The following is a 16,443-nucleotide window of genomic DNA, read 5'->3' as shown; positions in this document are numbered from 1 at the left end:
GCTGAGGAGCTGGACAGAAAAGCAAAAGTAGACCCCCAGGGTCCCTGCCCTCACAGAACTTCCACTCTAGGAGGGAGGCAGACAGTCCAGTATGTCATGCATTTTGCAAGAGGAAGCATGGGTCCCGCAGATGCTCACGGGATTACCTAACCCTGACTTGTGATTAGGGTCACAGGACTTCTGGGAAGAGGTGACATCTTATGAAATGCTGGGGAAAGCCTGCCAGAAAGGAGCACGTGGGAGGATCTGCTGTTGACGGGCTCGGCGGTCAGGAAGAGACGACGTGAGGTGAGGGAGGCTGGAGGGCGCAGGGAGCCCAGACTGGCCCTGGGGAGCCAGGGCACGGCAGTGGGGATGCTGAAGTGCAGGGCATGGCCTGGGAAGCTTTGTCATTTCTTCCTTGAAGCCCAGGGCTGTAAAATGAGGGCAGACCTGTATGATGTCAAGTTCAGGCCCTGGTCTAAGAGTGAGCCTGTGAATTTTTTTTCCTCACGGACCAAGATTTCCAATAGGTGCAGTGAGCAGAACAAAGTTAGGAGGGACTGGGGTGAGCCTGGCAGAGTTGCTAGTTTCTGCAACCATGTGGGATGAAGGCCCGTGCCAGTGCTGATCTACGTTCGCGGACAGACATCTCCCCCTTGTGGCCAGGAGTGGTATTGCCCCAAAGAGTGGGTGGTGGAGGCTCGCCTGCTCCAGGGCAGGGCCTCCCCGGGCTGCTTTGCACTCTGAAGCCGTGAAGTCCGGCCAGGGCTGCCGGGGCTTGTGCACCTGGGACATTCCCACCTTCCTCTTTCAGAGAAATATGTTTAATGGGCGAAATGGACACACACACAGGTATAAACACTTAGAAAAAGTGTTTGAAAGATAAAATGTTACCAGTGATTCTTTCCAAAAGGTGACGAAAGCTTTTTCACTTTCCTATGCATTTTAAAATTCTCTGCTGCCCTGAGCATTATTTTGCTGACCAGAGGAAAATGCATTATGCTATTTTTAAAAAGAGCAGAAGCGAGAGAACAGCAGCTCCAAGAGGGAACCCAGATGGAGATGAGGGGCTCGGTGATGAGTCGCTGCCCAGGCAGCGCCCAACTGCTGTCCAAACCTGGCTGGTCACAGACCTACACAGACAGGGCCAGTGTCTGGGGACTGGGCTTCCAGAGGAACACTGCCCACTGTGCCTCTCTGGTCATGACCCTTGTGCACCTGCAGCTCACGTGCACCTGCAGCTCACGCACACCCCAGCCTCTCCTGCCGCGGGCGGGGACTCCCTCTGATGTGTGGTCCTGGAAAGGTTCCCGAACCTCTCTGAGGCTCTGATGTGCCATGTGTAAAATCGCTCTCCGAGTGTCAGGAGATTACATAAGCTATAAAAATGGGCCGTGTGAAGATGCTACACGCACGCGCAGGGCTGGGTCGGACCCGTGAACTGGGCTGAGGGAAGCCAACCTGCCCAAAGTCACCTGCAGGCTGGGGATCAAGTCAAGGTCACGTGGGCGGGTCAGAGCCTCCCCATTACACCTGCTACCCCTTGAGACGGGCTGGACTTCTCTGTGGACATGCGGATGCTAATGAGGACAGTCTGCTCAGACACTGACTCCTTGTGTGAAAGCAACACGTCTTCTACCCATGCCACGTTTCTGACCTGGACTAAGGGCACTCACCTGGCTGCAGGCTGGGTCCCTCTTGTCCCCATCACAGCACCCGCCTTCTCTCTCCTGCTTGAAGCTCTTGTCTTGGGGAGAACTGCTTGACTTCTCCCTGGGACAGTCTCTGATGCCAGTTGAAGGTGCTAGAACATTCTGAGGCATTTCCTAGTTTCTGTGCCTGCACAGCCCCACAGAGGGTCTGCCTGATGTCACTCATAGGATCATCTTTCAGAAAGTCCCTGATGGGAGGTGAACTCCTTGTTCTCAGTCCTGAAAACACAGAAAATTCAGTTTTAACTTTTTTTTTTTTTTAGATGGGATCTTGCTGTCCAGGCTGGTCGGTCTTGAACTCAAGTTCAAGTGATTCTCTCACCTTAGCCTCCTGAGTACCTGGAATACAGGTGTGAGCCACTTTACCCAGAAGGAAATGCAAATATGTTTCATGTGCAAAAAAAGACCATAAAAGCCACGTGTGCTATAGATTAACTATAGCACAGAGTACAACGAAACATGGGCTTGTGCCCAGGTGCAGGGGCACAGGTGTGTAACCCCAACCTACTCAGTAAGCTGAGGCGGGAGGATCCAAGTTGGTGAGATCCTACCAGGAAATAAAAATAAAGGGCTGGGGATGTAGCTCAGTGGTATAGTACCCTGGTTCAACCCCTAGTACTAGGGGGGAAAGGGAAGAAAAGAAAAAAAGGGAAATGAGGTTGTAGTAGAATCCTTAATGATCACACTGCAGGTTGTGAAATATATGTGAGATCATGAGTCACTTTCATTTTCTGAGTCACTTTTTTGTTTTCTTACCTGTATCTTCGATATACAAGGAAAAAAAGAAAGAAAACTCCCTCATCTTATCATTTCACAAGTCTGGGGAGAGGATGAGGAAAAAGTAGGGGACCCAGGTGGCAGCGGGGCATGCAGGGACTGTGACAGGTCTGGAGCAGTAGCTGGGCTCTGTGGCTGGGCAGGCAGAGGTGTGGCTGGCAGGCGCTGCCTAGAGTGGCTGGTTAACGGCCTCCAGGGCCGAGACCTGGGCACCTTCAGAGCGGGAAGGAGGAGACACCGCAGTTCCAGGAGAGACTGGGGCTGCCTGAGACTTACAAGGCCTTGGGTGACAGCAGTGGACTGAGGCCTGAGGTAACTGCAGGAGGTCAAGAGAGCAGTGAGGCGGGGAGAGGGAAGAAAGCCGGGCTTGAGGCCACGGTCCTGCGATGCACAGGGAAGTCAACATGAGAAAGAAGTAATGGAAAATGACGTTCTGCATTGGCACTCTGGTTTACAGAGCACATTCTCAAGCAGAAACTGAGGCTCAGAGAAGCTGAAGGACATGCTAGACTGCCTAGCAAGTATGCGGGAGCCAGGGCCTGACTCCAGCTGGTTCCGGTGCCCATGTGGCTGTACTTTGCTGGGCAGTGGCAGCTAGCAGGGCTGGAGCCAAGGATGCTAAAATCACTTGACAACCAGGGGGGCCCAGACACCCTCTGATGACAACAGATGCTGGTCCCAGTGCTGGAGCAGAGGCCCAAAGGCTTCCTGTGGGCACAGGCGATCACCACGAGCTGCTGTCCTGAGGGCTGAGGCCGGTCAGCCGGGGGCTGGCAGGGCACTCGGGTCAGCTCACCCAGCAAATGCCAACACCTCAACGACCCGGCCACTCGTCTGGTTCCCTACCTTTGTGTCACAAGGACCCTAATAATAACAGAAGACCAGAACCTATCTAGCGTGTCAACGATTTCGGTATGGTCAAGTGCCACACTCCAAAGCGGAAGAACTTCACGCTCCCCTGGTGCAGGTTTCCACGGACGTGTCCAACCTGGGTCATGTCGACTCTTGGTTCCTGACGCTCATGCGGAGATCAGTGGGGCTGCTGATCTACAGCAGGAAGCCCGGTGTTTTTATTTGGCTTTGCAGTGGGTGTTTACAGTCTGCTTGGGAAGGGGGCACTGGGTGCTGAGGACCGACAGCAGCCGAGACCATGCTGCCGTGCGTCCTCCATGAGGAGGAGCAGCGCGCACGCTGCCTCTCCCCTCTCCAGGTCTGCTCTCTTCATTCTCTTTCCTGTAGCAGGACCCCCTCAGTGCACCTCACAGGGTTCCCTCCAAACCTACAGATCTTATGGAGGCGAGAAGGGGAGACATTATCATCCATGGAACACCCCGCACCACGCAGTGTGGGCTGGCTAAGAAGCCACCGGAGGACCATTCCGAGGAGCTGAACGTCGTACCCACTACGACTCTTCAGGGAATGGAGGGCACGGGCACTCGTGGTAACTGAGGAAAGGGTCTGCAGGCTCGCCTCGTCCTCCAAAGACCTCAGTGCCTTGCTAGCTCTGGACTAAGGTCTTAGGCTAGTCTGATGACCATGCTCATCTCCAGTGCAGATCAGCAGCTGGGATGTTCTGGCCTGCTTTTCGACCCAAGAGGTCCTGGTCAAGGGACAAAGACCCCTGGAGGATTCTGCTCCTTACCACGAGCTCCCAGGAGGCGAGGCTCCCAAGATCTCCTGGCTGAAGATTCTTGCGCCCTGGTGCCATCTGTCCCGGAAGACCTCCTGTTCTGGAGATGCTGAAGGACACTGGAGAGCTAAGGAAATAAAGGTGAGTTGTTTTTTTTTTTAGTACCCTCTCCCCCAGTATATTTCTTTAAAAATTACTTTCTGCTTAGGAAGCAACATCTATTCATTACAAAAAATAATCAAATCTTACATCCTCATCAAAATGCACAAAGGAGGGGGCTGGGAGTGTCACTCAGTGGAGAACAGGTGCTTAGCAGCACCAGGCCCTGGTTGATCCCAGCATCCCCCTATAAAAGGACACAGGGACTGTCCTTACTGATCTATTTTGCAGGGATAATTTAAATTGGATTTGATCTCCGGTACCAAAAAACCAAACCAAAACAAAAAAACCCAAACTACACATTTGGTGTTCATTTTCTTTAGTGGGCCCATCCCTGTTTTCACAAGTTAGCTCTCTTCTCCTGCATGTGCTCACTGGGCTCTCTTCCTCTCTCCAGCAGGAGTCCACTTCCCTCATTGCCCAGGTGGCTCCTAGCCCTGGGCCTGGGGCTCCTGGGCAGGATGGTCAGAACTGCCAGAGCACCAGCAGCTCCATGGTGGGCTCCTTTTATGCTCTGCTGCCCCAGGTGCTGGGGCAGAGCACACCTTCCCAGGACGTTACAGACTGTCTACATCTGCAAGGATTATTCTGTGGCTGTGTGCCCCTGACCCCGACCCCAGCCCCATGGTCCTTTTCCTCCACCATCAAAATTCTACTTTCAAGGAACCTTGGGGACCATGGACAGTGTGCCCCCTCTCCCATTGCTGTGACCACTTTTGACAGAAAAATCCCCAGGGAGGCTCACTTGTGCCATGGTAGGGTCAAGTTTCAGAGAAATTCCTCATGAGTTCCTTTATTTTCCAGCAACTTCCTGAAACACATAAAATACATTTTTTAAAATTAAAAAAAAAATCCCTTGGTTTCGGGAATCTTCAATGTCACTAAAACAGGGAGAATATGATGAACACACACACCCACTGCCTGGCTTCAGCAGCGATTCATTTTCTGCCATCCTTATTTCTTCAATGACAGAGACTCTTGTATGCCCGGAGTGTTTTAAAGCAAACTTCAGGCATCAGACTTTACTCCTCCCGATATCCAAGACCCAAGTTATGGATTAAAATTATAATTTACATTAAAAAGAATTTGAATGTAATGAGAGAAGAGAGAATAGTTTTTTTGTGTGTGATACTGGGAGTTGAACCCAGGTGCTCTACTACTGAGTTATGCTCCCCAGTTCTATTTATTCCTTATTTTGAGGCAGGTATCACTAAGTTGCTGAGGCTGGCCTCAAACTTATGATCCTCCTGCCTCAGCCTCCTAAGTAGCTGGGGTTACAGGCATGTGCTACCAGTCCAGGGAAAACTTAGTGATCTTGGTGTATCACGGTCAGCTCCAACGATGACCAACATCTAGACAAGTCTCTTTTCATTTATTCTCCCCCATCCCATTTTTGAAGTATTGTGGAGGCCAATATGACATCCTTTCATTCATAAGATCTGCAAATCCGTGACTCTCAGGCTTTTTCTTTTATTTTTAAAGCCTAACTCCCAAAGTTTTACCACGACTAAACAATTTAAGCAATAATTCCTTAATATCATCAACAATGTTTCATTCCCTGCTTTAAAACAATCCCACAGTTGGCTGTTAGAATAATGATCCAAGTAAAGTTCACACGTTGCATGTGGCTGGCGAGTCTTTATCTATAGGTCCACTTCCCTCTTTTTTTTAAATCCTGTATTTATTTGTTGAAATACTTCAGTGCTTGTCCCTAGAATGAAGGGGCACTTGAGAAACGTTCAGCGCCCGTGCTGTGTCAGGCCTCGTGCCCAGGCTGCAAACCAGGCTGCTGGCAGGCGGACGCGGCCTGGACTCTGGTTCGGCACGTCCTCGGCCTCTCTGGCCTCGGGTTCCCCTTCCGTAATGACGCGCACCGGGCGAGAGGTACCTGGAGGCGCCACTCGCCCGCGCGGCGGGACCCTGGACCACCCGGAGCCACACTCGGGGACTCTAGCCCAACTGCCGGGGCGCCTCGGCGGCCTCCCCCCCGACCCAGCCTCCCGCGCAACCAGTCCGGGGGAAGAGGCCGAGGTAGCGCAGGAGGCCAGAAGATCCTCACCGTCCGAGGCCGGCCTCCGGCGCGCAGTGGCCGGTGGCGAACGCTAACGGCAGCCGCTCGGTCCGCCGGGCGCGCGCCCGCCCCCCGCGCAACTACAACTCCCAAAAGCCCCGGCGGCGAGCCGGTTACCACGGAGACGGGAGGGGCTTGTCGGCGCTGCGGTCGTTGGTGGCCTGCGGGTCGCCGTGCACAGACCCTTCCCCAAACCTGTGAACTGGCTGCCCAAGCCCCTAGCCGCCCCGCCGTACTGCCGCCCGAGCCGACTGGGCTCGTGCGGAGGCCGAACTACAGAATGCTCCCAGAATGCTCCAGGCGCGGAGGCCGAACTACAGCTCCCAGAATGCTCCAGGTGCACGGCACTTCCGGTAGCGTGTGGTTGCCACGGAAACCAGTGCCAGGTTATTTGAGTCCCTGAAGCCCGGGAAGAGGCGAGCTGGAGCCAGAGAAGCAGGATAGAAGATGGAATGGGATGTGTGCCGGCGCCCCCTACCGTCCGCTCTTTGTTTCGGCAGCGCTGATGGAGGGAAAGAGACGGGGAGAGGGACGCGCACAGCCCTATGGGAAGTGCAGCCATTGACTACCGGCCACGACCTGCGACAGGCCAGGCACGCCCAGGGTAGGCGATGAAACTCGCCCCCAGCCCTCTTGATCACTCACGCAGATTTTGCCTCCTAATACCTACAGAATCTTCCCCTTTCTCTTCACGTCAACCCTCGGTGCAGCGACCTGTTGAGCCTCAGTCCAATCCTTGGAAGTCTTCCATACCCGTCGCTACCAAGACCTGCCCTGCTCTGCTGGCCGGCCTTCAGGGCCGCGCAGGATCCAGTCTGCGCTCCTAGGCTCCTGTGTATGTGTGACTAGACTTCCTGCCTCGCTCTGACCTCCTTATGCCGAAGAATCCTATTCCGATGGTCCTGCATCTCATTTATGACTGATACCTTAAAGCCACTGCCACTGTTCTTTTTGTCAACAGCTGCACCCCAAAAGGGTGGTAAATTCCAAATGCAGTTGGATTTGCAAGATGTGATCTTAAAAAAGTACTTGAAATAGGTTTGTATGTGTAGAAACCAAGTTCTTCGTTTTCTCTGATAAAATTAGCATGATTAGCACTTCATTTCTCTCAACAAAAAACGTCATTACATAATATAGTTAACGCACACCTAGGTGCTTCCTGGGCTTTTGAAGTCACACAGAAGAAAAAAGGGTTGTTCTTTATTAATAAAATACTTATCACAAAACTGCAGTGAGACTATACTTCTAAAAGAAATGGGCTATTCTGAATTCACACGCCTTGAATGTCTATGACTACAATTAGGTCGGATCCAATGAGTAAATCTGCAGAGGCTTTAGAGACCAGAGGTATATTCTTACAGCTTATCTCATGAACTATGAGGGCAGAAAGATAAATGAGGTGTACTTGCTTCAAGAGATTGAGGGCTTTACTTTTGAAGTGGGATAGTTGGCAGAAATGACATTTCCATTGGCTTAAAATTTGGTAGGAAGAATAGCCCATAAGTGTTATTTAACTGATAAAGTTTAGAAGTCATATCAAAACTATGTATCTTATTCCTAACCTTCAAAACAGAGTTTCCTCTCTCAATCATACTTTTAAAACATGGAATCATTCATTTCTTGCCTAACGAAAGAGGATATCTGTTGACAAAGCAACAGCCAAGGTCAGGATATTCATGTAATTCTCAAAGTAAGGTGGGGAAGGCTGAAGTCAAGATCTAGAACCATATTCCAGATGGCACAGTACCCAGTTACCTTTTCCACTGGGAGTAACTGATTTTTAAATTGACTCCTACATGGTCTCAGTTACCAGCAAAAACTATTCATTTGGCAGTTTAGTCTACCTGGCAGATACAAGGGTCTTCTAGGGTTCCACACAGAGTTTAATGATCTCCAAAGACTTTGCCTGAACAATTTTGTGATGTGGATATTCAAGTTACACTGTAAGTGTAATCTTTACGATGGCTAGTTTCAGAACACCACTGGTCATTTGATTGGTTCAAAGAAATATACTAAGCTGGGCTCAATAGAGCATGCCTGTAATCCCAGTGGCTGGGGAGGCTGAGGCAGGAGGATGGCGAGTTCAAAGCCAGCCTCAGCAAAAGCGAGGTGCTAAGCAACTCAGTGAGACCCTGTCTCTAAATCAAATAAAAAATAGGGCTGGGGATGTGGCTCAGTGGTTGAGTGCCCTTAAGCTACAAAAAAAAGGAAAGAAAGAAACATGCTAATTCCACCTGCCACATACTTGCAAGCCATCATCGGGCTGGCTCCACTTCAAATATGGCTGATATACCCCTTAATTGTCCTGCTGTTACTGCAGTACGTGTTAGTCAGCTGTGCATTACTGTAACAAAATACCTGAGATGATTGATTCCTGGTGTTAGAGGTTTCAGTCTACGTCGGTTGGTCACATTGCTTTTGGGGTTGTGGCCAGGTACATCATGGAAGAAGTGGGAGGTGGAGCATATCTGTTCACCTCACAGAAGCAGAGACGTGAAAAAGAGAAAGAGACTATGATCCCCTTAGAGGGACCTAAAACCTCCACTGGGACTACCTCATAAGGTTCCACCACCTTCCAACAGTGCCAAGATGGGGGACATTTAAGATTCAGGGCACAGGTTGTTGCTGCTTTATAGTTTTAGTCTCAGAGGTGACACTCTTAGCCAAGCTCACTGGAGGGATCATCTGCCCAATTACTATAAGACAGTGGAAAGAACTAATTTGCCAGGTCATCTTGGACAAGTCGTTTGTCACCTTCAGAGTAGGCTGGATAATGACCCCTGAAGATATCAGTTCCTAATCCTCAGAAACTTGTAAATGTTACTTTGTTTGGAAAAAGGGTCTTTGCAGATGTGATTAGGTTAGGGCTCACAAGACAAGATTATCCTGGAGTATGGGGTGGCCCTAAATGCATTTACAAATGTCCTTACAACAGGCAGAGGGAAGCTGGGTAAGGTGGCACACACCTGTAATCCCAGCTGCTCTGGAGGCTGAGGCAGGAGGATTGAGAGTTCAAAGCCAGAGTTCAGCAACTTAGTGAGGCCCTTAGCAACTCAGCAAGACCCTGTCTCTAAATAAAATATTTTTAAAAAGGGTTGGGGATGTGGCTCTTAGGGGAAACACAGGATTAGGTTCCTGCAAACCTCTGCCACAATGTTTCCATGGGTTGGTGAACATGTAACCTGTTTTATGTCTGTTTTAAAGACACTTTATTTAACATATATTGTTGTTTTATTAACATTGAATTCAGCAGCACCTTAACTTGTGCTTAAAGAGAGCTCGTCTAACTCATGTGTTCTCTCCCTGAGAAACAGCACAGCCTTCCAGCGCTTAGGAACACGAGGTAACACTTGAGCACTGTGCTTGGGGCCATTTCAAAAGTGAAATCACCAACAAAAAGCTCAAAAATTGTGAGAACATGGCCCTAGGTTGACCATGAAAAGGACACTTTATGAGAGCTAAGAGAAAAAAGCAGGAGCGCCCTTGAACCCTGGAGTGACCTCAGCTAGGAACCAGCGTGTGTTGCGATTCAAATTTTAGGCCACCCTACATGTGTCCCAAACAACGGAGAGAGCACCACGAGTTTTGATTTAGGAGTTGCAAATAAATTTTAGTGAACAGAGGAATTCTCAAATGCAGAATCCATGAACAAAGATCACCTGAACCCCGTTTGGCATAGTAAGCATCCCAGGTCACCTCATTAAGTGGGGTATGAGGGCATGTGAAATTTATACCCGTTATAGAAAATAAAGACTGTCTTTTTTCCCCTTCCTATCTAAAATGTAGTACTTATGTTTTTGATCTACCTATTATGTAGAAAAATCAAACTGAAACTCAAGCACAAGGATTTTTGTGTTCCACCATGCTGTATATCAGCAGCAGCTAGAACAGCACCTGGCACATAGTAGATGCTCAACTAGTTGGCATTTGTTGAGTGACTCAAGGAATGAAAATCACACGTGAATGAAACCGCTGTTGTATCTTTGTTACAATTCCATAGTTTTTATGACTGTACGTATGTGAAGTCTCCCAGCTTAATTTTCCAGCTCTTTGGAAAGGACTGGGCTAAGGAAGCAGAATTCAGAGACAGAAGTTTCCCCACTGAACTATGGAGAGAGGATAGATATTAGGAGTCAACCCTCTGACTGACCGGTACCTTGTAGGAGGCAAGGAAAATTTCTTCTGTAGTCACAGGGAGGAGAACACATCAGCAGCTGGATGAAGTTTGAGTTCTGGACGAGGAAGCGGTTGATGTCATTTGGGCGATGGAAGTCCAGGGGGAGGCGGCTAGGTAATAATGGACATCTCCTCCCGGTCTCTGCTCTCAGACACCGAATTGATTATGCTTTTTAAATACTTGATGAATTCCATCCGGATCTCTTCAGGGTCCTCCTCAAGATTGGAGTGCACCAGCTTCAGCTTGTTCAAGGGTGGTGCTTAAAAAGGAGAATAAGGTGAATGAGACATGGACTTTGAACCAGGGACCTTTCTAACTCCCAAGGGACCTGAGACTTGCTTCACTTTTAAAGTGCAAAATGAAGTCACGTTGCTTGACACAACAGAGAAGCATTTCGTGACGCTGCCACCTGGCAAGAGAACCTGGCTTTTTGCTCTTGGATTTTTGCTGGTCCGTTTGTTTGTTTGCGGTGCTGGGATGAAACCCAGGACCCCACACGTGCTTGGCCACTGAACTGCGTTCAGCCCTTCCTCTTTGTTCTTGACCCAGAAAAGAAGAGAGTCTCCCTTACTTTTTGTTTCTGAATATTTTCTGAGTTGTTTCCTGGGATCACTTTGTCACCTGTGCTATGTGTGTGTCACATGTGAACTGGAGGTTTTTCTTGAGACAAGGCCTCTTGGAAAAGACTGTCCTCAGTGGGACCAATAAATGGCTAAAACCAGGTTTCTCCCCCTCTTTGTGTCTGCATGCTGGGGAAGTGCCCATCCCTGGCCTGGATAGTGGGACGGCTCTTCCGTCCTGGCAGTTCCGATGGACACGGTGAAAATGGCTAAGGCCTAGATGCAGCCAGTGCTCGGTGACTGCATGTGATACGCAGGTGCATGGAACACCTGCGACAAAAGGAAGCAATGCCCCAGTCTCCTTACACAGAGACAGGCTCCCTGCGTCACCGCCAGAGCCGGGTTTGTGGTGTGCGATCAGCAGGCACTGGGTGTCCTGTAGGAACTGCTGCTGGACGAAGCAGGAGTACCACATCTCGATCTCCCTCAGGTGGCTCGGGACGTCGGCATTGAAGACGATCACTACTCCGTGGGCGTCCTTCATCAGGGCCGGCCAGCAGGACTCGAACCTGCAAGACAGGCGGGGAGTCGGAGCAGAGTCGGGGCATCCTGGTTTCTAACCACGCACTTTGTTTTCATTTTTATTTGGTGAAACTAGGGTCTTGCATATGCCAGGCAAGTGCTCTATCACTGAGCTCCATCTCCAGCCCTAACTGGGGCTTTAAAAAGAACATCTCAGTATTAATAATTGATCAGCGACTTCTAATTATATCACAACACACTCACAAAAGTGTATAAAGCAGAGTATTCACCAAAGGACTCATCGAGACCCTCATACAGGCTGGGAACCATGCTAGGCCTGACTCCATGGTACCTGGTGGGCAGCGTGTGTGCACGTGGGGCTGGAACCCAGGGCCGTGTGCATGCTAGGCAAGCGCTCTGCCGCCCTGCCACAGCCCTGCCTGATGAAGGAGACCTTCTTCAGAGGAGACATACTTAGGATCGCCGCCACAGTCCCAGAGCTCGAATTCACAGCCTGAGCTTTTGTTGTTGCTGGTAACATGTGGGTTCTCAAATTCCAGGATCCTAAACATAAAAACAGCAGCAACACTTGGGAAGTATTACCCTTCTGGAATACCCAAAGCCACAAGGTGACGGCTGGTGACCTTGGGGATGCAGACAGGGCAGAACTCACCTCACTCCTTGCGTGGGGTTGTATTCAGTGATGTCAGAAGATTCGGTCAGAAAGTTGGCCAAAACAGTTTTTCCACTCTGTGAAAGTGAGAGAGAAGAGTAGAAAGATACAACATAAAAGAGTCCCCCAACCCCACACAGCTGGCCTGGAACTAGGCCTCATGACCCCATCAAGGTTACCAGGAAAGAGGACCCTCTCTGGCTGGGACCACGTTGTTTTGCTCTAGTATGCTGGCCATGGCCTGGCTGGGAACCTGGGGTACATGGGAGCCCGGTGCTCACTCTGCTGCTGGGTGACTCTACCCACACTGATTTTCCAGGCTGGCTCTCAGTTAACTTATTTAGAACAGAAAATCACCAGTGTATGTCTCTCTCCATGCCTGCTCCTCTGCACACCTTCAGGAAACCAGTCTGCTATAGATACAAAGCCACTGAGGCTCAAAGAGGGGAAATAAGTTCTTCAAGATCACAAAGAAGATCAAGGTCAAAGTTAAGTCCTAGGTCTGGGGACTCCTGGCTGGTTGTACCATAATCTCAAAGCAAGCCATTTTTCCTTATTAGGTAAGCAATTCACATTCTTATAAAAATAAAATCACCAGAACAACAAAACAGCCTTCTGATTCCTCCACCCAAACCATCCCTCTGTGCAACCCACTCCCTCCTCAGCATTATGATCTGTTTTTCAGGTATTTGCATCATTCATTGAACAAATACTGCATATGCCTGAATATAAAAGGATTTTTTTCTCCCCCAAAATTATTCCTAAGAAAGGCAATCTCTTACACTTGAGTTCTGATTTTAAAAATCTGTCTGATTATACCCTGCTCTCAGTTACTTCATATTGAACAACTGCTGGGCTAGGATGACCTGGATCAGAATGAGTTTGCGAGGCTTGGGGAAGTCACTTGGCAGAATCAAAATTGTGAAAGTTGGGGGTAGGACACACATTCTTGAGAATGCAGCCTCACGAATTAAATAGCAGATAAAAATAACCCTGTAAGTGGCTAAGTTGTGGAGATCATGTTTATTTATAGGATGAACAAATATAGCGAATGGTCTGAGGTTGTAGGAATGAGTCCTGCAGCCTGAACACATTTCCGGGAAGAGTTTCAAACATAGATTTAAAAAAAAAAAAAAAATGCTGGGTTTCAAACAACTTAGATGAGCAGAAAGATAATGTGCATTGGAAATCATGTTAAATTATGCAAAAAGTGGCTCAAGTCATGAAGACAACCCAGGTGTCAAAGGTTCACATTAGGAGCTTAAATAAAACTGCTGTAAAGTGAAATGGAATCAAATAAAATTTTCAAATTAATAGTGTATCCTCATGGGCCTTTAAATGTATATCACACATACACATGATTATATCAATACATTAAACATTATAGAAGCATATGAATATATTTCATTATGCCCTTAAAGTTTCTACATACAAGTTGGCCAAAGTCAATTTGAGCAGGGATGGGTTCTCGTGAGAAAAGGAAGAAACTGCCTGTTAGGCATGCAAAGTACTTTTTTATGCCTATCCTAACGCTACCTGTTAGCAATCTTCAACTCTTCCCGTACATTTTGTTGAGCAAACAGGTACCACCTGCTTGTTTTAATGTGTGTCACTGTGATTATGAGGCTGAGCATCTTCTCACACTTACTGGGCGATTTTATTTTGCAATTTTATTCGTGTGCAGCACTTCTGATTGATTTGCTATTGAACGGTTTCTCTTTTCATTACTGACTTTTAAACTTTCCTTGTGTGTCCTATTAATTGTTCCTTTGCGATGTAAGTTGCAAATTTCACTCTACGCTTTTACCTAGCTGTCATTTCTTTTAAGCCTTTTCCATTTTTGGGTTGTGCTTAAGACTTTCCTAACTACAGATTAGAGACATCTCCTTTTGTATATTCACCTATGAATCAACAGTGGTTCTCCATGTATGTTCCCTGGACCAACAGCACCAGCAAAGTCCAAATTCTCAGGTCCCTCCTGGACCTGTTGAATTAAAACTCTGGGGCTGGACCCAGCAACCTGTTTGAACACGTCCTCCAAGTGACTGTGATGCATGTTCAAGCTGGAGATATTAATTTACCTGCTTCTAGTTTTTTTTTTTTTTTTTTTTTTTTTTTTTTTTTAACACGTGTAGCTTTAGTCCATCCAAATTTTATTTCTGTGCATGGCGAGAGGGACACACACATTCACAGCCTCGTCACAGTCTAGTCTTCCCTCAGCCCACCGACAGGCCCAGTAAAGATGTGACCTGGCGGGAGGCGCAAAGGATAGAGTTCACAAGACCCAGGCTCTGGTTCCAAAGATGCCACTCACGACCGTGGGCCTTCGGACCTCTGCAACTCGGGGTTCTCCTCCATCGCCTCCCTGGGCGGTGGTGGGGACCAAGGACTGGCGGTGCCCAGTTCCTGGAAGGCGCTCGCCGGGGTGGGGGCTTTGGGACCGGGCTGCCACCTCCATGGGGGGGCTGCTTGAGCACGGCGCAGACCCGGGGGCGGCCCTGCTGCGGCTCCCGCCGCGGCACCGGGCTGGCCTCACCTCACAGGGCCCCACGAAGAGGATCTTGGCCTTGAGCATCGCGGTCCGCGCCGGAGCCCCGGCGCGCGGTAGGATCCCGCCCGTCGCCAGCGCGAGCTTGCAAGCCGCCGCGCTGATTGGCTGCCTTCGTTTCCATGGCGACTCGGGGCGGCCCGCAGGGGCCGACGGGACTCTGCCAGTTCCGGGAGCGCAGGGCGCAAAGTGGGCGTGGCAGACGCGCGCGGAGCGCAGAGCCCCGGGGCGAAACCCAAGCTGCCGACGCGCCTCTGCGCCGGGCTGCCGGGCAAGCTCGCGCTGTAGAGACGCGGAAAGTGGACCCTCGGGCCTGACTGCTCCCGGGCGTCCTTGGCGCTCCAACAGACCCCCTAGCCGATGAGCTGGGCTGGAACCAGGCCTCCGATCCCTTCATCCCTCTGGCGGGTGCTGCCCAGGGGGGAGGGGGTTTATCAGACCCCGGCCGGCCAGGGAAGTCAGGAGGCGCGACTCTGAGCTCAGAAACGGGCGTCACCACTCACCTCTGTGCCGGCGATCTGGGAGAAACCAGAGGGCCATGGTGCGCTGGCCGCTAGTGCAGGGGCCTGATGTCTTGCTGCTAAAGCCAGTCATTAGCTCAGCCTTCGATAACGGGGCTGGACCATCTTAGTTTCATATATAATGCACTTGGTTGCTTTTTTTTTTTTTTCCCATAAATAATGATCATGCACTTGCTTTTCGTGGGGTGCAAGTAAATCAATCTCGTATTACTTTTTTATTTGACTCACTTTGACATCCCCCCGCCCCACGACTTAGCTTTTTCGCTGCTGTGACTCAGGATCTGACCAGCACAATTATAGAGGAGGAAAGGTTTATTTGAGGGCTCAGGGTTTCAGAGGTCTTAAGTCCATAGAAGGCTGGCTCCATTCCTTGAGGCTCGAGGTGAGGCTGAACATCATGGCAGAAGAGTGTGGCAGAGGGAAGGCAGCTTGCATGATCAGGAAGCAGAGAGACTCCACTCTCCAGATACAAAATATATACCCAAGAGCCACACCCAAATTCCAATCTCCTCCAGCCACACCCTGCAATTTGAATTAATTCCATTGGGGATTAATTCACTGATGGGGTCAAACTCTTACAACCCAATCATTTCTCTTCTGAACCTTCCTGCATTGTCTCATATGTGAGCTTTGGGGGACACCTCACATCCAAACCATAACTCCCCCCCTTCCTTCCGTATCCCTTGAAGTTTTCATCCCAGTGAAGAGCTAGACAACAAGTGAACACCTAGTAGGAGTGTGTGATCATCTACGGTGTATCCCTCAGTATTTTTCACTATACACCCCATTCTACGTAGCTCTATATACCTGTCAGTCTGGAAGAGGCTGCTAAAACACGACTATTCCAATTTTGGCTGAGTCTTTATAGGCCGACTGTAGGCATTCAGTATCCTTAGATTCTAACCCAGCTCAGTAGAATTTAGCACATCACCTGGAAGTTACTGAAGAGTTAAGAGATTGAAGAAGAAGAGAGGGAGAATTGCTTTGCAGGGGATGTGGTTTGCTCACATCAGGTCAAGTGGAGTTGGGGCTTGAGAACCTGAATCCCCTGGAATTTGGGCAGCCAAAGGAACAAGAGATTTTCCTAGGGACCGGAAGGGGAAGGAGTTGG

General features: G+C 49.5%; 1 protein-coding gene across 3 annotated transcripts; it reads right to left on the bottom strand.

Annotated features, from left to right (window-relative positions):
* Positions 1-9,613: 9,613 nt before the first annotated feature.
* Positions 9,614-14,918, bottom strand: Ift22 (intraflagellar transport 22). Of its 3 annotated transcripts, none has more exons than XM_047533679.1 (5): positions 13,046-13,178; positions 12,264-12,340; positions 11,943-12,154; positions 11,435-11,637; positions 9,614-10,767 (listed from the first exon to the last, which is right to left on the bottom strand). In XM_047533679.1, the coding sequence occupies exons 4-5, from the start codon at positions 11,610-11,612 to the stop codon at positions 10,619-10,621; spliced, it is 327 nt and encodes a 108-aa protein (XP_047389635.1). In that variant the 5' UTR covers positions 11,613-11,637; positions 11,943-12,154; positions 12,264-12,340; positions 13,046-13,178; the 3' UTR covers positions 9,614-10,618. The 3 variants fall into 3 exon arrangements, with proteins under 3 accessions (XP_047389635.1, XP_047389634.1, XP_047389633.1); XM_047533678.1 differs by having other exon boundaries at positions 9,617-10,767; positions 12,065-12,154; positions 13,046-13,169; XM_047533677.1 differs by lacking the exon at positions 13,046-13,178 and adding an exon at positions 14,800-14,918 and having other exon boundaries at positions 9,619-10,767; positions 12,065-12,154.
* Positions 14,919-16,443: the final 1,525 nt, after the last annotated feature.

The sequence above is a fragment of the Sciurus carolinensis genome, chromosome 18, assembly GCF_902686445.1.
Source record: "Sciurus carolinensis chromosome 18, mSciCar1.2, whole genome shotgun sequence".
Lineage (NCBI taxonomy): Eukaryota > Metazoa > Chordata > Mammalia > Rodentia > Sciuridae > Sciurus > Sciurus carolinensis.
Note: the sequence above shows the minus strand (reverse complement) of the source record. Positions and strands in the feature narration are given on the sequence as shown.